Here is a 22,080-nt window from a genome sequence, read left to right on the forward strand (position 1 = left end):
CACCTCTGATGCATAATCACAGAGGCACAAGAGAGCAGGAGGCACAGCTGTGACTGCCGTTACACCACTCCGAGCAGGCACAACGTGTAGTCTGGTGGTTGATCTATAAATAGCTGTACAGTAGATAACAGAATATCTGCACTGTACAGCTTCAAACTCCTCAGTTGAAAAATAAAAACAAACTAAAAAAAAAAAACAGAATGGCATCAACTTATCTTTAACATCAGGGAAAAATGGGTTTTATTTTAAGTTCTGCATAGAAACACATGCCTACATGGTATATTGTCACATACTCTCTCACACATACACGTCTGGCAGTTTGACAAGGTTTGAATTCATCAGTCAGCTACACAATTCATAATGAGCAAATATCAAACAGATGTGCTATATAATTATCTGATTACCTTGATTATATACAAGAAGGAAAACAGAAAATGAAGTTAGAAAGGTGGAGTATCAAAATAATATTTCATTGTTGTTAACAGCTAACAGTTATAACATATGCATCACACACATAGAGGATAAGGGTTTAACAATCTACAATATTGTACTGTGCTACATACATACAGCTGTGCTTATACCTAGTTACAGACATCAGGGTCAGTGTAGAAATAGTCTAATGACAATAAAATTAACTTCTCCTTTGTTTATTCAACATAAGGCCACTATGGTAGACTGTGAGGAACATGTTATAAGTCACAAGTGAAAGAAACAACACTCCCTCTGCTTCAGGATTTTCTCAAAAGAGCTACGGAACAAAAGGAATTACATTACTGCAGACATTTAAACTGCATTACTCACCATGAGGCACAAGTGGAACTGATGGCATTGTACTGTATGTCATTTTTACTAACATGTTCTTAAAATCGACCAGCTAATCTAATAGATCCTCCATCATTGATGCATCAACTGCATATAGCTAATGTAACAGACAGACAATACTGCTCCATTGATTTTTTTCTTTTTTTTTACTTTTGTTAAACTTTGTTATTGTACAAGCATTTACAAACAACATGGTGCCTGGAGAAACCTTCATTCCACTGTGTGTTTTCACTAAATATATGCACCCTGTGGTCAGTGTTATGAGGCAGTAGCACGATAGATGGTAGAGATAAGATTGTCCACAGAAAAGGCAGGGTCTGCTTTGTGGAGAGGAAAGCAATATTTTCTTCTGGTTTCATTTCAGTAACAGTTTTACTGTACAAACAGTCCTTAAACAACAACATATATAGACATCCTTGATTCAAAGTAGAAAGAGGTGCAACGAGAATAAATAAGAAAACTGTCTCAGGTATTCTTGTCGGAGCCCACTACACATGAGTCTAACTGAGAAAAATATGTTTTTCAGAGTCTATTACATGTCCATTGATGAGCAAATAAATGGCAGCTTTTCTTTTAAACATATAGCATACAATGCTAGATCATGCAATACATGCTAAATGTTATGCAACAAATACATATAAGTCTATGTATTTTCTAAGTAACTGATATTATTCAGGGTTTTGGAAATATGAAGAGACAAATGCATAATAATCCTGAAATACAAGAATGAGTCTACAGTGTATTCAGAAGAAAGAAAAAAAACACACAGTGGAATTCATTGCCCTTTCTCCTTTTCATGGTGAATCATCATCAGGTCAAAGTGGTGACCTCTGGCTGAGCATAGTTTCCAGTGGCACTGAGGATGTCTTTGCAGCTCTCTGTTAGGAGACACATAAAAACAGAAAGAAACAAACAGAGCATGAAAACGTCCTGGGCCCTCAAACATCAACTGTGCTTTTGCACCGATGTCGGCGAAGAATGGTGTGTGTAAATATAATACAACTAATTTTTCAAATTAAGAATTACTCAGTTGATAATTAGGGATGTGCATTTCAAGTGTAAATACTACCAAGTGACCACTTATCACACTTGTTTATTTTGCTATAACATTCTTTAACAACGCAATGGGCATTGTTAATTTAATACTGCGCAAAACATCGCTAAGACCTTTTTTCCTTTTAAAAATGTGCTAACATCTGTAAGGGAAAGGAAAAAAGTGTGCTTGGTGATGACTGCACACGTGATTGACTGCTGTAGCCTTTAGCTTTGCATGTGTCTCTTGTTGAAGCACAAATAGCATCAAAGCACAGAGCTAAAAGAGCTAAAAGAACTAAAAGAGTCAGAGGCTGGCAGGAGTGAAGCGCTCTTCTGGTGTTGTTTTAATGGCAGGTGAAAACAGCTCTGTGCATTACTGCCACTTTGTGGTGGTAACAACACATCGATACCATCTATAATAGCATAATATCGATACGATATTATCATTAAATATTTACTTTCATATAATTTATGCAACTGTGTGCGCTGCAGTGAGATCGTCTTTAGGATTACATGTTACGCCATGATTTGAACCCTTTGTTGTCGAGCGATACTAAGTGCATGGAAGCTATTCCGGTACATATCCTAGTTTTGTCCACCCTGTGGTTTTTAGCCACTGGCACCTTTAAGCATGAGATAGAAGACAGATCAGGCATTTCCCAACCATCACTGCAGCTGGATCATGTCATCAGATGTCATTGGATGCTGTCATTTTCCTGATCCTAAAGTACATTCAGTTCCTTTGGCCAAATGAATAACAAGCCAAAATCAAACTGGAGAGAGCTAAATCTTCAAGTTCAGTTTGTCAAACTTCCAGATAAAAATCCTTCCTCTGATCATATGGCATTAAGTGCATTACTTTATCGGATGCAGGTTTTTATTTCCTTAGTTACACCTTTTTAAACACTGTATACTGCATGAGTGAACTGCTGAATGTGCTTTTTTTGTTTTTTTGTGGAAAGCACATCCTGTTGCCATGATGAAATATTCTATGATAAATAAACTTGAGCGGACTGAACTAACTAGCGGCTTTGCAACCTGATATCTGTTTCAGTAAAGTTTCTTTTCTTCGCGCTCTTGGCCATTATTCCAGGGAGGATGTTTTGCTACCATATACGGTTACTTGAAGGCGTGCTTGTGGCCAGTGAGCACATATTTGAAAAAACAGATTTTTGGTATTTCCACATATTTAAAATTGTATATGGTCAACAGAATTTAGAACATTTTTCTATGCATAGTTAACAAATAAGGAGCCCTGGTGTACATTACTTACTGTGACTGTAAGCTGGCTGTGTATCAAAATGAAAGCATGACTGCAGCTGGGCACCTTGCATGGCAGCTAAGTGTGTGCGATAGAGTAATTAGGAAATAGAACAGCAATGCTGCAATTAATTATTCATCATTTGAACTGTTAATGCAAACCTATGACTGAATATTTTCCAGGTGTCTCTTGGGAACATGGAGGCTCATCTGAGAAATTTTCCTAAAACATTTCCTCTACCCATCAGTACATCCATCTGCTGCTTCTCTTTGCAGCGCCATTATGCACATTATTACCATTGCACTTATGATTTGGACACTGTTTGTTTTCTCATGTATAAACTTTAACTCTAAGTGTCAAACAGGCTCCTTGTGACGACCTTAATCACGTCAACATTTTCCTTCTACCGCTGTGAGCAACCATTTCCTGTCATTGATAACGATCTGAGAGCATCTTCAGACCTTCATCTATCTGTTCTTTTCTCTGTTTCCTGCCACGCTGCCTAGGTGAAATATTATCCATACCATTTACCCTACAACTCTGGAATTAACCAGCAACCCCATCCCCTATGGGCATAGCTGTAAAGAGCAGAGCCACTGAGTCATAATCTATTTACATCAAACATCCCCAAAATCACAGAGGCAGCCCTCTTCAAGCTGGACAAAAAACACAAAGCTTTGCTTTATGAGTTTTGCTTCACAAGCTTTTAACAGAAACACTGAAGGTCCACTTGAACCTTTTTTGTGTTAGTTATGCGTGATACTCGCCTGAGTATGGGATGTTGTTATGCACATGCTCAGCAGATACGAGGCTCAGAATTGAATTATCCTCTTCTCTCCCCCTCACAGATTAGTTTTGAGGTGTTCTGGCTTTGCTCATCTTTCAGTCATTTTTTACTCTCTTACCCTAATAAAGCTCACACAGTAATCTGATGAGCTATAAAGACCATCATTAAAAGGAAGAAAGAAAAAAAAAAAAACTTGAATTTGTTAATTTCATTCTGGTAGATTATTTCCTCCCATGACTACATAACTACATGTACATAGCCATCCCTTCCTCTCATTTACCAGCCAGATATGACTGAGAGTGGGCTTTTCTTTTTTTTAACGCCACAACACGCTGTAAACCAACATCAAACTATGTCAATCAACACACTGAGGGATTGACGAGGCTTCAAGTTTATATGTAATTTCTGTGTAACGGACTGTAGAAAAAACATGGACAGGACCTGAGCAGCAGTAAGTGCCCCACTTATTAGATGTTTTTTTCTCTCTCTTACACTGAAGTGCTAATGAGCACTGGTAGTGAAATGGGTCTTGGCAAAGTGCAGTTTTTCAGGAAAACATCTCCAGCGTTGAAGGGCTTTTTGCCAACGAGAGTCAGGGAACATCCTGTCTCTTCCACAAAGGGTGGGATCTGTGCTCAGGATGTCGGGATTAATCTGTGGCTACCAAACACAAAGCCTTGCTTCAAAAGCTTATTAATATTTATTTGTTATGCTCATCTGTAGACAGTTGTTTATATGATAGTCATGGTAACAGAATATCGGTGTTAAAATATGCAGCTTAAATTAGTGACCCTCTCAATACACTGAAGCAACGCACCATCTTCCACCTTTCACTTGAACCTCAATCTCAGTACTTTGTTTTATGGAGCTTTTTTATATCAAGTACCTTCTGTTACAACTGACTGAAACCTTGCAGCGATACCCAAGATATTATTTTTCACTGTGTGTGCACAAACACTAAGACCCTTACACAAAGACAGATGAAGCAATTAGTGCTACAAAGCTCTTCCATTGATTTTCTATTGATCAGAATGGTTAAAAAAATGACAAAGAAGTGCCTTTTGTGCACTGTGCACTGTTGGTGATAGAGGTTTCCCAATAAACATTGGTCAAACAGTTGCCAGTTTCTAGCTGCAGTAGTAGTTTCACCTGCTTTGAGTCTGGGTAAGTTTAGTCGGCTGTGCCTTATTGGCATAAAAAACATGTCCTTGTTAACCTGCCACTGTTTCCCTTTGTTAATTCCCACATGCCAAACAGAGGAAGCTCGGCACCACATAAATGTGTGGTTACACACAGAAATCCGCCGTTATTCAATCAGCTGCGTGACAACAGCATTGTTGGTTAGTGCGGTGTGTTCTGGTGGATGTGCTCTCTGTTTGGGGAATTACGGAGGAATTCTGACAGTGAAGCTAAGCTAAGAGCGCCTCAGAAGTGGGCCACAGAAGAGCACATTTTTACCATTTAAAACAGTTATAGTGAGCACAATATACTTTTACAAATCATCACTTCTGCGTCAGCTTCTGACTTTTTTCTCAACTGAACAATGTCCGTGTTGCTGCAGATCGCTGCATGCATTGTTGCTGCACAACAGTCCTGCTGCTGATCAGCTGTGACTCAACATGTGGTTTGTTTATTCCTCTAAAAACCATATACAAGAAAGTGAAGATGAAGGAAATTCCTGGAAGAACACACGCATATCTAAAATCTGCTGAGCAACAGTAATGCTCAGCAGTCTGACGACTCCTGACGGACTCAGGAGATGAGCAGCAGGCTGCTGTGACCAGCCACTGAGCATGAAATAACGCTGAGCAATACAGACATGTTTTGGTTGAAAAAATAGTGATGAGATAAAATGAAAGAAAATATAACAATATGTACTGTGATATCATGAAAATGGAAGTTCATCCAGACTGTGAACATTTCCCTGTGTGAGTAGCTCTTAGCTCAACATGGCGTATTCTTGTGGAGCAAAACCCACACCCTCTGTTAATATAAAAGGCTCCTTCAAAGCTGATGAAAACCAACAGCCATTGCTATTCTTTTAAAATGAAAAAATATGGTTCATTATAAGAATAGCATATTGAAAAAAAAGGTTTTTTTAAATGGTTGGTTTAAATGTTTTCCGCATACAGCCTAAAATGCAATGACATGCATTCATGTATGTACTGAGGAGTATGTTACCCACCAACATGGATCCTGGGATCTCCAGATGTGAGGAGGAAGCAGGTGCCTTCTTTCTTATTCTTGACTCGCCCTCTTGAGCACCGCAGGGACCACTTTTCATTGGGCGACAGCGGCTGGGTCAGGCTGCAGCCTTCCTCATCTGAAAGGGCCACATTTGCATCCCCATTCTGTTTTGAGTCTGACGGGAAGAGAAAAACACACCACCACATAAATGCCAAAGCTTTTACCGAGACTCCCCCAGGACCCAGTCAAAGGCAGAGATATATTGCATAAAATCTGAATTTTTCTGTCACAAAATCTAATTGGACCAGACGTTATAAGGAGTAATTTGATTGTGGAGTGTTGCCGTCTTTGTGACTAAGAGCAGTTCATCTGTCAGACAAACTCTGAGCCTAAGAATCTAAAAGACAAGAAACACAGAGGCTTATGGTGTTATCATCAGGCTCCAGACCATTCTAGCATTTATCATGTGGATTCTATGATATGGAAAATCCCATCAAAACATCATGAAGATCAATTAAAAGCCAAATGAATAAAACAGTTATAAGTAACATTAACTGAAAGTGTCTGTTCCCTTTTAATCCCCCCACTTTTGCTGAACTGACACGTGATCGTGGACATACCTGAGCGGTTTCTGCTGACACTTTCCTCAGCAGCCAGCGGACACGTGTCACTCTGAGTACTGTCTATGTGTGAGTTTGTTTCCGACTTTCCGAATGAGACGGAGTCAGTCGGGATGTCTGGATTCGGGGTGTGCTTCTTCTTCTTTTTTGGCAGCTTCTGCTTTGCCATGGCCAGCGAGTAGTACATGCCAAAGTTGTTGACGATGACAGGAACTGGCATGGCGATGGTCAGAACACCAGCCAGCGCACACAGTGCCCCCACCATCATGCCCAGCCACGTTTGAGGATACATGTCGCCATAGCCCAGTGTTGTCATGGTGACTACTGCCCACCAGAAGCTGATGGGGATGTTCTTGAAATGCGTGTGCAACGAGGACGTGGGGTCATCTGAACTGGCTCCGATGCGTTCAGCGTAATAAATCATGGTGGCAAAGATGAGCACTCCCAGCGCCAAGAAGATAATGAGCAGAAGGAATTCGTTGACACTGGCCCTCAGTGTATGACCCAGAACACGCAGGCCGACAAAGTGGCGCGTCAGCTTGAAGATCCGGAGGATCCTCACAAACCGCACTACACGGAGGAAGCCAAGAACATTATTTGCAGCTTTGGACGACAAACCACTCAGGCCCATCTCCAGGTAGAAGGGCAGAATAGCCACAAAGTCAATGATATTCAGCGTGTTCTTGATGAAGACCAGTTTGTTTGGGCAGCAGATGATACGAACCAGGAACTCAAACGTGAACCACACCACACAGATGCCCTCCACCATGATGAGGATAGGGTTGGTCACAATCTCAAACCTCTCCTCTTTAGCTGTATAGTTTCCTGTTGTAACTTCCTCTGTGAAGTTCTGAATTTCATTAAAGGCTTCATGGGTCTCCAGGCAGAAGGTGGTGATGGACACCAGAATGAAGAAGAGAGATATTAATGCCACACCCTGAAAGAGACACCCAAAATCAATAAAAAAGAGAAATGTACATATAATTAGATCAATGGTTTGGCAAAATTTATAAGCAGGCAACACGGGCATTATCATCCATTCAAGTGTGGTGCAAAAGCTTCAATTAAATCCTTTTTATGCATGACGTGTCCCTCCTGCAAGTCACTTTTTAGTCTACATAACATATAATTATGATCATTTTTATATTCATACTAGCAATGAGAAGACATGAATACTGCATGCCAATCAACTCTTTTAGTGGCACGCTTTCAGGGATTATTTGCTGGTAGTAACTGTGGAGACAGAAAATGGGCCTGGATCTCTAAAACTATGCTTGCTCTTTAGAAACAACAGCAGAGCTAAAGAAAAGGGACACTCTGACCCAGAAAAACAAGTGTTTTTCCTTGAACTGGAGCAAAAGGTAGCCCAATCTGGAGAGAGAGACTTCCACGTCAATTTAAGAATACCAAACAAAATGAATATAGCAGGAAATAAAGTAGAAAAGAAATCAAGAAAACCAAATATTTTTAATCATGTTGTAGCTCCTCAACACAGTTGAACACTTACATTTAGTGCCCCATCCACCATAGATTACTCTGGCGATTATTTCTCCATAAAATGTCAGAAAATATGAATAATCATGAGATTGTTCAGCCAAAAATCCTTATGTCACATAATTATGTCTACGTTTTAAGCAAATATAAAAAGTGGAAGAAAACAGTTAAGTTAATCACTCACCGAAAACAATAAAATATTATATAACTGCCACAACGCAGCTGAACAAAATTAAAACAATTTACACTAAGGCTGCTAAGTATGGAGCCAAATGGAAACTTCCCAAAAATCAAACACAATTTATTTACTCTATGACTACAGTGGCTCCATGGGACATGCTTTTACTGCCTGGCAGGAGACTGTAAACAACAACTTTTTTAAATAAAAAAATGCGCTTTTTCTTCAGAAAAATTGAGGAAATTGTTTTCAGAGAAAACAGACCAGTTTCACACTATTTAGTCAGATTAACGCAGAGATTTAAACATGCTGGGGTCTGGATAGTGTAGTGGTAAGATTGCCACCTTTCATGTGGGTGACCAGGGTTCAAATCAAAGGTACTATCTCCAGTAGGGGTCCTTAGGAAAGACCCCCTTACTCTACCAGTGTAAGTCGCTTTGGATAAAAGCGTCTGTCAAATGCATAAACAAATGTTTGAAAGTGTTCAACATGATTTCTGCCACTCTCAGACAGGAGCGGGCGCTCACACTATGACTCATTACGCTACCATGGGGCTGCTGTGTGGACAATCTTTCACATAAAGACAAAAAAATAACAGGGGAACTAATGGTCCAGATAATGAGCCATTTTATAAAAGACTTATTTTTAAAACAATCGCCTGCTGTGTTTTCAGGTTTATCCGACATGTCTCAAAGAGTAAAAGATACCCTCTGCACTAATTATTCTCATTAATACAATGTCATATATAGGAGTGAGTCAAATAACCATCATAATACCTGAAAGCCAGACTGAACAATGTCCTGCAACGTATTCAACTGAACAATTACAACAGCAAAGCCTGTTGGCGTTTGTGTTAATGCTCTGTGCTTACTCATACATGACCCGCGCTAATTGTTTACTAAAGCCTGGGTTCATTTTAAAGAGCTTCTCCAACCTTTCTAATCTTCCAGCTGGATAAATATGTACCTGTAACTTGTGTGGACTTAGTCATTCTATCCCACAGGGACTCATTCTGGTTTATGTTGTTTGGGTCTGCGATTAGAAAAACTAATAAAGCATGCAAAGCTCAGTAGGGACGCTTGTTCACAGGGGGTAAACAAAATGCACAGTGTGTGGAGCTTAGTGGGCTGGAATAATATTAGGAACTGGTTGTTTGCCGGTTAAAAAAGCATCAGCATCATCATAGCTTTGTGGTGCAGACCATATGCAGCTGTCAACAGCCACGGCCGTTCGGGAAGATGAACACAAAACAGAAGAACAAGAGGGAAAGCCTCACCTAAACTCTGTCCCAGGTGGAGCTCAGAGTACGGCCCTGTTGCATAGACACAGTTTCCATAAGCATTACAAAGACTAACTCAGCACAGTGTGTTACAAGAGTCAGAAGGAATATCCCACAAGGCAAAGAAAAACAGACACAGAGCTAAAACTAATGGGTGGATTAGCCATTGATAAATTTTGGTGGCTGAGAAGTTAAATCACGACAAAGTGTTAAATAACTTACATGTGCATCAATTAAATCTTCTAGTATCTACATCTTTTTTTAAACATGTCTTTATTCTAAATTACCCCCCATTGAAGCTTGTAATCAAAATAAATCAAGTACTAATTAATCAGCATCCACAGTGTCCTAAATACAGAGATTCAATGTTTTCTTTTCTGTAAATTCCAACTGCAAAGCTAGCCAAAGGGTCAGATACACAGTCAACACTGAATAATTACATTGGTCTCCACTATGTGACAAAACCCAGCCACTCCTGCAGTGCCTCATTTAGTTAATTCAGAAAAAAACATAGACCCAGTAATTTATTAACTCACTCTATGCTTATAAGTCAAATGGTGGTAGGTACTTTAATTGTACCTTCAGGAGAGCTGTTAAAACTCACTTTTTACACATTTAAATCAGCACAGCATGCACACCCATATACTGGACTTTATTGTCGTGCTGAAGAAGCTGACAAAAACCACCAAAAATGTCAAGAGATGTTTTTGCATTGTAAATATTACACTGTATATATTGCAAGTTAGCAGAGGGCTTTCGAAAGATTGCAAAATTCCAAGACTTTTACATGAGATTTGCAAAAACTGACCACATATTTCTACGTGACAAAAACCTATTTGTTGTGTGAGTCTGAAATGGAACTGAGGTGGTTAACTGAGGCATTATCTGTGAGAAAGTGATGGTAAAATTAATTTTTGATAAATAACATGGAGGAACACACTACTATCGTCATGTTGGGTACTTCCCAGTAGCTGTGATAGAGAAGTAGTAAAAGTAAATGATTTGAGTAGAAACATGTGACAAAGCTGCTTTTGCATACAAATAATATTATGCATGAACAATGGCATATTTCAGTTGTTTTATTATAAAAATCAGCTTCCTCTGACTCACAGCAACAGAAGTAGGAATAATAATTATCTCTTCATGATTATAAAACCGCGTTGACAACTTTACCAACAAAGCAAAGCAAAAAAGGGAACAAAAAATGCCCGAAACAACACAGAACAAGCAAGTGGCTCAGTTATTGAATAGCAACAAGGAGACAAAGTCATCATCAGTATTGTGTCCTGTTTTCTCTCTAAGCTCTCTATAGCAGTAAAAGCCAGTCCAATGTTTACTCTTGTACTGTCTCCAGCAGGGTCAGTTTTTTTTCAAACTTTTTGTAATGTGGCAACGGTGTCTTTTTCTAAATTCCTTTATAATGGAAAAGGTGCCTTGTTACAATAATAGTTGTGTGGCGTGGTGCCATAAGGGTAACTGATCAACAGCCACAATTATGAATATAATACACACATCTTTACAGAAACTCACAAACAGAACCAGCAGGACTGTCTTTCTGCATGATGAGTGTAGCTCTGTGTCATGTTTTTCACACTAAAGAAGGTTTGGAAGCATAGCAGAAAGGTAGGAGCCTGACACAGTGCAACTGATATTCAGGAAGTCAGACTACAAATCATCAAGTGCAAACCTTTGATAACGAACTATTCTGTACAGGAAGAGTCAAACATCCAAGATAATGAAAATGTATTTTTTACGGGCGGGAGTCTTTAAGTTTGTCTGGTGGTGACCTGCTGCATTACGTCAGGCGCAACTCAGAGCACAGATGAATCCACACAATTAACAAGCTACTTATTCACTGTATCTCTAAAGCAGATTCATTCATGTCCTTAATATGGACACAGACGTATGCATTTTTGCTGCACTGCAGACTCAAAGAGTATCGGTTTTCCAGATTTAGCAGCTTTGTATAAAGCAGTTTATACTACATGTGCATGCCATGCCATTAGCACATGCCATGTGTTTATTAGACAATTATTAATCAAGTTTATCCAGTAGAAAGAACTAAATTAATAATTCTAGTGAACTCTTTACTCTCTGCCACAGTTCAGAGGTTTGCGGTGAGCCTAACAGAGACTGTCCTGAGTTTACTGAAATGTCAAACGGTTTATTGCGGAACTAAACAGAGCTGGATATCTGCTGCCAGGAGCACCTCTGCAGGGAAGATGCTGTAGGTCCCGGCAGATACGAGGATAATTTCTTCTGTTCGTAAAAAAGACTCGACCTGAAAGGCTGACAATATAGCCACAGCCTGACCTCATGTGTTCAGGTAGACAGACACTCCGTCTGTAGGTTGTACAAAAATCTGTGTTTGTAATATTTCTTTGTCTCCATGTGAGTCATTGCCAATTAATCTTGAAGCATTTAAATATGTCTGTATGGTTTGCTTAAGACTGAAAACAAAGGGAGACCATAATATCATATTTACAGCTTAGTGATGGAAACAGTTTCAGGGCAATTGCCATTATGTCTCTTTGCCAGCTAAGAGTGTTTCCATGTTGGTCTGCTGAGCCCACAAACAACTGGCTAAGTGTACGTCAACACAGAGCTGCATGTGCAACTTCTGCAATCAATCCAAGATTTAAACGGATATAAACACGATACATACAAAATTCATCATTTCAAAAACCAATTTTGTTTGTTTACTGTGTCTTTTTTAGTTGTCTTTGTCCTCTTCCATGTTACCTCTACAGGCAATATCTGTCATATGACAACAACTGACTCGTCTCTCCCTGCTGATCAAAAACTCCAGGAAAAGCCACTAGTGATGAATATCTGCACTTCCACCACATGCAAGAATAAAACGCTTTCCGTTAATGAAAATAAAATAATATGACAACGAAAATGATTATCTATAATGTGTTTTTATAGTTGTTTTTCTAGTATATCTTTATTAAAACATCAATACTTTTACCTATAATTACTTTAGTATTCCATATGTTTGCTCCAGTGACATTCGGGATATTTACATGATGTTATTAACTACAGAATTATTCCGTTAGTCTGACTAAGAACAAACTAAAGTGTGCATCTCGCTGATAATAAAAAGTAAAGCCTACAGCGTATACAAAATGTAGAAAAATACAAAGTTGTGCAATTCATCAGTCATCATGGTAACAGTTTGTCACCACCTTGTCAGTTTGCTACAGCGGTTCATAAACCAGTGGTTGACATCTGGCAAGACCCATCTTTTACATACACTGCTTTAAGTACAGGACCTGCACGCTGCATGGATCAGTAAAATACAGTGATGACTTTGATGAAATGTAATATGTCTGGTGCCAAAAAGACATGAATCAAATGTCAACAGGTGTCAGTGTGCAGAGGAGCAGAGGTCCCCAGAGGGAACAGTAGCCTGGTCGCATCTGGGAGAATCAGAGAAAGAGGGAGCGAAGCAGGACGCTCAACAGGCAGCAGGCTGAGCAGCAGCTGGAGAGTCCCATCACAGTCATCACCTCAAGCTGTTGTGCATAGCGCTGTGTTACCAATATGGACAAGAACTCCAACAACGAGCCTCCTCAATGAGAGCAGCCACTGCTGATCTTCTTGGACTTTGTGTGACACTGAGTCATTTGTGAGAATCAGTGCACCTGAGGACAGAGAATTAATCTCCACTACTCTGTCTGCCATATTTCTCCTGGGTATTTGTGGAGAACTACTTCATTATCAGACATTTATATTTCATAGATTCAGAGAGCCAAAAATATCTGGAAGAATGGTGGTGATTATCTATATATGATGTATTACAAGACAAATTACCAGAGGAGGTGTAAGACCCAGTTCTTTGAGGGGCAATATGCCATTTTCAGCTTCAATAAACCTTCATGTATGATCACCTGTACAGCAGCAGGAGCAGGACTCAACGAAAAGATCAGTGGTGAGGAGAAGCATCCCAGTAGAACTCACTTTTATGTCTGCATCTTTGGAACATTTAGCTACAGTGAACAGATGCTTCATGTTACAAAGACGCATCACCTTCAGATATTTCGTCACACTGTGAAGGCAAGTTCTCGACAGCCAGGCTTCCTCTGCTTGAGCTGGCTCGACAAAACCTAAAACTCCAGTCAGAAAAAAACTGATTCTAGTTAGAAACTTTCTTCCTCAGGCTCTATGGATGTTTGCATATGAGGGAGCATTTGGAGTTTCATTTGACACGTTTTCTGTACAAAATACACCTGCCTGCTACTCATTATCGAACACGCTGTTTAAATTGAGAGGTGTAGAGAATGCAAATAATGATCACACCAAAAAAGGAACACTGCCGCTGCAAACAAGGCAGCGCAAGGAGGAAGAAACAACTACAGACAGCATTAAGTCTGAAAATCAGTCTAGAAAATAGAGGTAATTTTCAGCTTTGTTTTTTGTTTTTTTACAATTTTTTAATGCTGGCAGATGGGACACAAACATCTGTGGTCCTGAGACTTTGTGAGCTTTTCTATCAGCAGAGAGTAAATAAATTGACATTGATGTGACATGAAGGCAGTCAAATAGACAAAAACACAATGCAATTTTACAACCTTCATTGTTAAACTAACACATTTGATTCTGCTATTATTGTTGTTACAGACTATGGTGACAACTGTAAATGTGATTAAAAGCTTTAAAAAAAATAAAAGATGGAAAGTTAACCTTTAGCAAAAGCTTTATTTCACACACGTCGGATGGTGAATAGTTTTCTCTCCAAACAAAGAGGCCTGAAAATCATGCCAGGAACCTCAGCTTGCAGAAAAAAAAAAGATTGACTCTCCACTGATCATCACTTAATCCATTTCAAGTATCATGAAAAAGTTGCCTGTAAAAATAGAAACTTTACCGAACAAACAATACAGATGTATTAATTCAAGAGAGAAAATAGTTACTTGTTTTCTGCACTCTCTACATTCCTCTAACTACATTATCAATCTTCCACACTAAAGAATTTGTTGTTTTTGTGTCATTATTTTGTTTAAATGCTTCTGTCTCAGAAGAATTATTCTATAAACTCAAAATTATTGGTTTCTTTATCAAAATGGTCAATAAAAAGAGAAAATAAGCTGAGAAATACCAGCAATCCATATCACCAAAATGCCTCTCTTGGTAGAGTGGAAGAAAGATTAAACTTTCAGTGACGTGTGTATTGATTTTCATTACTTTTCTGCAAAACAAAGCCTGCAACTGTGTGCAGACTTTATGATGCCGAACCATTTTCAGTGAACAGCCTGGAACCGAGCAGAATAAACAACCAACATAATCACGTAGGATTATACATCTATCACTGAGAACTCTGTGTCAGAAAAGTCTCCTTAACGAGGCTTTGCTGCTTTGACAGTGTGTGAAAAATCAAATCTGGTTTTCCATTAACAGAGCAACACGTCGAGGTGTCAGCACTGTGAAAGGTGCACTCGAAAGAAAACCATTATTTATTTATCTACTGGATGAAGAAACTGTTTCGTAATCAGTGATGAGCAAGGCATTACATCAGCGATTACCTTTTTAAGTTGGTTTTATTGAATTTGTTCAGCACAGACTCAGCTGAGGAAAGGTTTAATAAAGTCATGATGACTGTGTCAATACTTCAAAAGTGAAGAGTGAAAACTTAATATTTGGTTTTAATGAGGCTTATAAATATATATCCTTCTAATATTAATATATGACATAAATGTAGGTATCAGTAAAGCCCCAGCTCATAAAATATGGTTTAATGACGTTTAAATAATCATTTCTGATATAAGAAAATTCACACCAAGGTCCAGTCAATAAAATTTGTATGGAAAGTAATTCGAACATCAGCAGAAAACTAAATTACATTCTGTGAAATTGATTTATTGTTGGAAATTAAAGTTGCCTCAGACCTCGAGAATCCTACATCCATCAATCCTTTAGTCTTTAAAAAGAAGAGACATTGATTTCTTCCTCTACAAAAGGCAAATTGTGCAGGTCTTTTCTGTGGGAAAAGCAGTTTTAATTGTTCACCGCTGATAAAAAGTTATAGCGCATTACCACAGCAGAGATTAATTACAAGCAGCAGGGTTGGGGAACTAATGAAATATTGCATCAGGGAAATATGGAGCAAAGTTGTCTGACCGTAACGTTAACGTGAGGCCTAATTATCGTAAAAAAAAGTGCGATTACAAAGCTTTGTGTTGCATCAGTGTCTCTGGGAAGTTATACTGGAATTCTGACAGATATCAATTTTAATAAGTACATGTGTTTATCGATGCTACTTATTTTCATAATATCATTATGAAAACAAACTGCGTTGACTGTACTGAAGCAAAGTGGATTGAAAGTTAAACTTTTACAGTACATTTTAACAGTGTTCACATCCATGTTGAGTGAGCGGTAAAGAGATTTTACCCAAATTTAGAACGATGCAGCAGGTCACTTATCCTACACAACACAATCCTAACACAAACTAATGAATTGAGGTGAATTTGAATTAAAGTTATTTAACAGGCAGGACCTTTTTTTTGCCTTAAAACAGAATGTGTTCGAGAATGTGTTCTTATTCCAAACCTTCTCTATGGAAAGATTCTAACCGTGTGGTATAAAGTCTCTAAATGTTGCACAGTGATTCAGGACAGTTCCCTGATTCTTTTCACCAAGGTTCATGTCTGAGTCTCCAGTATTCTAGCAACACCAATGGGTTGGAGTTGAAGATGTGTACATTCATGAGACTTTTAATCGATATGGCCATTTTTCACCACTGTACTCCTTGGATCAAGTCAAATCAAAGAATCACCTTAACAATATCAACTTTTATTAGAGAGAAAAAAGAAAAAAATTCAAATTGCACAGTTTGTTTTTCATCTTTACCAAAACTATCTTTAGATCAAGCAGATAATCTTATTACTTTAGAAACCATCACAACTGACGGCAAAGCAGTCAAACATATCTCAGCATACATTTTATGTACCGATGCCAAACCTGGTGCGTGGGCTACGGTCACGTAGTCACAAAAAATAATCACTTCCTATTATCTTTTCCTTTTATTTCTTTGAACTGTTTTTAAAAAGGTGAACAGAGACTGTCATAACAAATAGGCAAACTGGCCACAATCAACTCAGATTACAGCAATCAGGCTATTAAGCACAGCCTCTACTTAATGCTTGTCAAGGCATTAAGTAGCCATGGCAACTGTGCACAGCTGAACGGCAAGCAGCTATTATTCTATACAAAATTCAAAATTTGTGAATATAGCGTTTGATTTCAAATTGAATTTGATGGAGTAAAGGTAATTCAATATTCCAGTGCCTTGTGTTCTGGCTGCAGTGTTTATATACTGCACATGAACCGGCTTCATGTTCTGACTTTAGCACAATTGCACCTTCACCTTGATCTTGAAGAGGATGCAGCTTTAAAAATGGACAGATTAACTTCCCGACCACTTTAAGGAATCAAATTAACTGAATTGAGCTCAGATGCTCTCTGAAATAAAAAGGCCATAAAGGTAACGTGAGTCCCTGAAAATGCAAAGAACACTCTCTCATAATGCACACAGACGAACATGTGAACATACATGAACCGTCTGGAAAGGAGATGGACAAAGGGGATTATGGCCAGGTCAGTGGACCTTCCCATGACTAAATGTCAACATCTGCACTGCTGGTTTTTAACTGTACGAATCAAAAATGACTCATTTACAAATACAGAATGGTGAAAGACAGACATGATTAACTGGCAGCACAGAACGGGTCATCTTGAGGCAACACTGACGCCATGGCAGCTGTGGCCCAGAGATGTCTGCTGCTCCACAGTAGCAGCCTGCCATCGCCACCTGGACAAAAAGCTAAAATAGACACTGTTTGCAGTGTGACTGGCATGCAGTAAGAACATAATATCTGTGCGACGCTGTGAGTCGGTCTGAATGAACCATTCAGCTCCTCACATAGACAGTCAGATATTACAGAGACAATGAGATCTTTCGCCACTAAATGTATTATCCTTTCTGGCCCTTTGCCCTACATCTCCTGAAGGGGTGACACTCGATACTTGCTTTCACGTTTACTTCAATAAGTCCTCGTCTGCTTTTGTTGTCAAGCCATTTTGGATATTACATACTTTCAAAAGCTTACAGCTAGATTATGGCCTTTGTGAAAGGATTGAAAGCAATTTCAAGTTGAATTTACTACAAGCAACATCTGCTTTATCTCTAAACAAGAGTTTAGTATCTTGTTCATCACGAGAAAATTACTGAGATCACAATTTTTTGTGGGGTTTGTATACTGAATTGTGAACTGAATAATATATTTATTTTTTTCTATCCTTAAAAGGTAAATAATTTTTTACACTCAAGCTATGTTGAATGTGGATGATTTTCGAATGCTCCTCATCATTGATTGGTGTTGACTGTTTAGTTTATACTGGACTGATCTATAATGGCCTATCGCAGACGTGTATGGGAGCATATGATGTCTGATATGCATGAATTTGAAAACTTTCTTTTAAAATCATGTTGCAGAAAGAGCTGTGCTAAACAAAAGCAGAAATCTCCCACTGTTTGCCTAGCGGAGTGTCTCCAGATCCATTGTTCAGATTGTGCTCAGCACTATCTGCAGCACACGTGGCAGAGTAGCTTCACTGCTATCTAGATCAGTAATTATGCACATAGGCAAGAATGCTTCTCGGGTTTGCTGGATGGTTGTAGAAATGTTGTAGGTCAGTGATATCAGGGGGAGACAATCAGCAGCCAGATTATTCTTGGGGGTCATGACTTGAACAAGCTGAGAACTACTAATAGATGATACGTCTGTAAGACAGGTATAATAAGATGGGATGGTTTCTGGTTCTAATGTGTTCTAATTTATAGTCTGAGCAGAATGTATTGGGGACCAGTCACGTCGGAGCAGGCTTTGGATAAACAGTCACCTAGAAAGTGGAGTAGTTACTAATGTTATAAAATCAATGCTGGGGGTAAAATATAATTAAAGCAGTATAGGTAGCAACATTTTTGCGTTCGAGAGCTGCTGACTTACTCTCCAACACTGAAACTGGCGGCTTCGGACTGAAACTGAACAATCAAGTCTGGCTTTTATTTGGATAGGGTTGAATAAGATTTCCACGGTGTGAGTCAACCTCTTATTTCTAGCCTCTTTTAGCTCAGCAAGAGAAATGAATAATCAGAACTGATCATAAAACCACTGTAGACCAATGTTTCAAAATCCATATTCTAAAAAGCAATGCTTGAAAATGACGATTAAGTCCATGGTACATCTGTTCATGGAAACAGTCAATGGAACAGATGTGAGGATATGAACTGTGGCCAGAAAGCTGGTGTGTCACTCTCTCCAGACATAGAACCATTTTTGTCAGTTCAGCTACCAAAAGATTTGAGAAAACTCATGTCAACCTCCTAAACATCTCATTTTCATTTCAAAGTAAAAAGTCACAGCCGCATCAGTGCTGTCAGGAAATTTTACCCTATAGGTGACAATATGGAATTAAGATTTTTAGTTTTTGGTTAGGTTTTTTGAGAGTACAGTCTAAGGTGAGCTGACTGAAACAGGCAGGCTCCAGCCATTATTTTCAAATGTTTTCCTTATGTTACTGTATGTTGATGTAAACCCTGAAACTCACTACAGCTGCTGCTGATTGGCTGAACCTCGTGGCGACACTTGTTGATTTAGGACAAATTGTGTGTCTCCCCCCCAGGATAGAAATGAACTTGCAGGCTTTTTATGGCCTGACTCTGAACATCAAAGGACCCAGAGGAAAAATCCTCTGGTTGAACTCACCCTGGCTGCTCTGGATGAGTAAGGGTCATCAAACAAGGCCCAGATCTTCGGCTGCCAAACTTCGCAGCAGCTCTTAGACCTGTCGGCACAGTCTTCGATGCCGAACCGTCTCGGCGTGTCTCTGTCATCGTCTGTGTCCTCTGGGTCTGGCGGCTCAAAAATCTCCAGGGCCTCCTCCGCATCCCGGTGCTGCCGGTAGTTCATCCAGCAGCATGGCTCCACGTCGGTCTCGTCTATTCCCCAAAACGCGAGTTCTTCCTCAAAAAGCGGCCCACAGACGTCCGCCGGGCAGTGCAGCTTGCCTGTCCGGTAGTAGTTGAGCACATAAGCAAAGATGCCCGGGTGTCTGTCAAAGAAGAACTCGGTGCCACTTGCTGGCTCAGCGTCCGAGTCGGGGCTGACCTGCGAGTCCGGCTCCGCCAGCCACGCCAGACGCGTCCCCGGCAGGGTCCTGAGAGTGCTCTTGTAGGTTTCATGTCGAATTCCGCCCACGTTAATGATAATTTTGTCCGAGTCTTCGCCTCTGGCCATCTCCTCCTTCAGACATGATTTAGAAGGAGGTTTGTTGCCTGATTTGCGCCCTCGGTAAGTCGAAACGCACACCGAGCTTATCATTGAGAAGCAGACCCTGTGGCTGTTCGCTTATCTGTGTTAGAACTGATACCCACTCGCAGAAAATAAAAATCGAAAAAATGACTCAAGGTGCGCTCTCATGTCAGTCAGACCGTGTACGATAACTCATATGGCTTATTTAGGCTGTAAAAAAAGAACAAATAAAAAATAAATAAATAAAAAAAACGGTCCAGACAGCGCCAAAGTAGGCGATCAGTGAAAACCACCTGTGACTGAACTCAGTCTAGCGCCGCAGCAAAATCAGGTGGCTTGTCTCGCTGTATGTCTTCAAATGTTTTCATGGAATAGTTTCGGTGAGTTCACTTAATCTATCAAGATTATGCTCTTAATTTTGTCCACGAACATAGGGTTTTTTGACATTTTGAATGCCCGCGAAGGTAAGGTCGTTGCCAATTAAATAGATATTCTCGTTTGTTACGCACGGCATTACGCGTCTCTTGGTCAGAAACAATGTGGCACAACTCTGCCCTCTCTGATAAATCTCACCCCAATTCGGCAGCGCATAAATTCACAACTATTTCCGGCAACTTTTCTCCTCTTCACTCATAAATAGAAAACAGGGGAACGCTCCTGCTCCATTAATCGTGCAGGATAAGATTTCACCTCCTCCTGTTGCTGAAAACGCTCGTCTCGCGCGCCAGATGTGCATGTGAGGTCGTTTTCCAGCTGGGAAGTGATTGCTTCACCACCAGCAGCCTATTTTGCCCTAGCGACACAGCCCGGATGGATGGTGCGTTCAACAACAAGCTCAGCAAGTTAACTCTTTGAGTGCTGAGGGTTGGCGTGTTATTGAACCACTCCCTCTAATTAGAGCGGCAGGAAAGGCTGGTGAAGTACTGGAGTGTGACAGATGAGAGCACTAGCAGTTTAATTAAGCCTGTTTACTTTAGTTGTTGGCTGGTTTGCATTACACATATTACATCGTGGTAACACTCTGACCCGCTCTTTGGCACCAGCAATGTTTTTTCTTTGCTTCAAATTTAAGAGCTCATACGGAAGCAGCAGCAAAATCAGTCAATTACGTGTACAGTTGCTCAGATGAGCTGCTTTGCGCCATAATGTGACCTTTATTAGTCGGTGACTGCATGGGGTTCATATTATGTACACTCAGGCACAGACACAAGTATATATATAAAAAATAGAATAAGTAGCTACAATCAATCAACTAAGAAAGTTAAAACAAGGACAAGTATTATTATTCATATTATTATTATTATTGTTGTTGTTGTTGTTGTTGTCCAAAGGAGTCCATATAGTGTCATCCAACAGGTCGCTGTTCGACCGCCTGTGCGTTTTTTTTAAAACCTACAACCTGAGGTCTCCACCTAGTGGATTAAAAGGGGAACAACAGAAGACATGAATAAAAAACAGAAGAAATAATAAAGCCAATGGCCTAGAGATCAGTGGTTCTCCTCAACTTTTGAAAACAAGTTTGGTAAACTGGTGGTGCAGATAAAATACAAGACATCAACAATATGGATGTGTTAAATTGCTTGATTTGGCCTCAGCCTTATACTCTCGTTTTGAACAGCACAAAAACTCTACCTGAGCACATTTTTATTTCTGTTTTATGCTACTGAATACATCCGTTCCGCTACATCTTAATCTTACAAATATCAGTGAACAGTCACGGTAATTTTTCAGATGTTTGTTTAATAATTACGACCTCAAAAAATCATTTTGACATGCAACTACATTGCTCTTCAAGGTCTTTTAGGATTTTTAATGCAGGGTGTATTTTTACTATATCAGTAGTTTTATTTCAGTAAATAATCCAAATACCTCTTCCACGGCTTGATTTAATCATGTTGTAGCTTAGGGGATTGTCAATCTTCCCTCATATTCTTATTATTTGGTGACATCAGGTAACCAGTTTAAAGTAAAGCTCCAGCCGACATGCACATGATTATATATTCAATAAGGAACTGTCAAATTTAATCTGTGGCATTTATTGACAGTGTTGTGGTTTGACAGAGGCTTTATTTCTACAAAATATGCCAGAAGATTTAACAGA

At 39.5% G+C, this 22,080-nt stretch overlaps 1 protein-coding gene across 1 annotated transcript; it reads right to left on the reverse strand.

The window, feature by feature from the left end:
• Nucleotides 1–211: 211 nt before the first annotated feature.
• kcnc4 (potassium voltage-gated channel, Shaw-related subfamily, member 4) lies at nt 212–20,772 on the reverse strand. Its single transcript, XM_072367086.1, has 4 exons — nt 19,434–20,772; nt 6,713–7,649; nt 6,091–6,267; nt 212–1,700 (listed from the first exon to the last, which is right to left on the reverse strand). Exons 1-4 carry the CDS (start codon nt 20,046–20,048, stop codon nt 1,633–1,635), a joined length of 1,797 nt encoding a protein of 598 aa, XP_072223187.1. The 5' UTR covers nt 20,049–20,772; the 3' UTR covers nt 212–1,632.
• Between the last annotated feature and the right edge of the window lie 1,308 nt (nt 20,773–22,080).

Source organism: Leuresthes tenuis, unplaced genomic scaffold (genome assembly GCF_036924035.1).
Source record: "Leuresthes tenuis unplaced genomic scaffold, fLeuTen1.0.hap1 SCAF_16, whole genome shotgun sequence".
NCBI classification, from domain to species: Eukaryota; Metazoa; Chordata; class Actinopteri; order Atheriniformes; family Atherinopsidae; genus Leuresthes; species Leuresthes tenuis.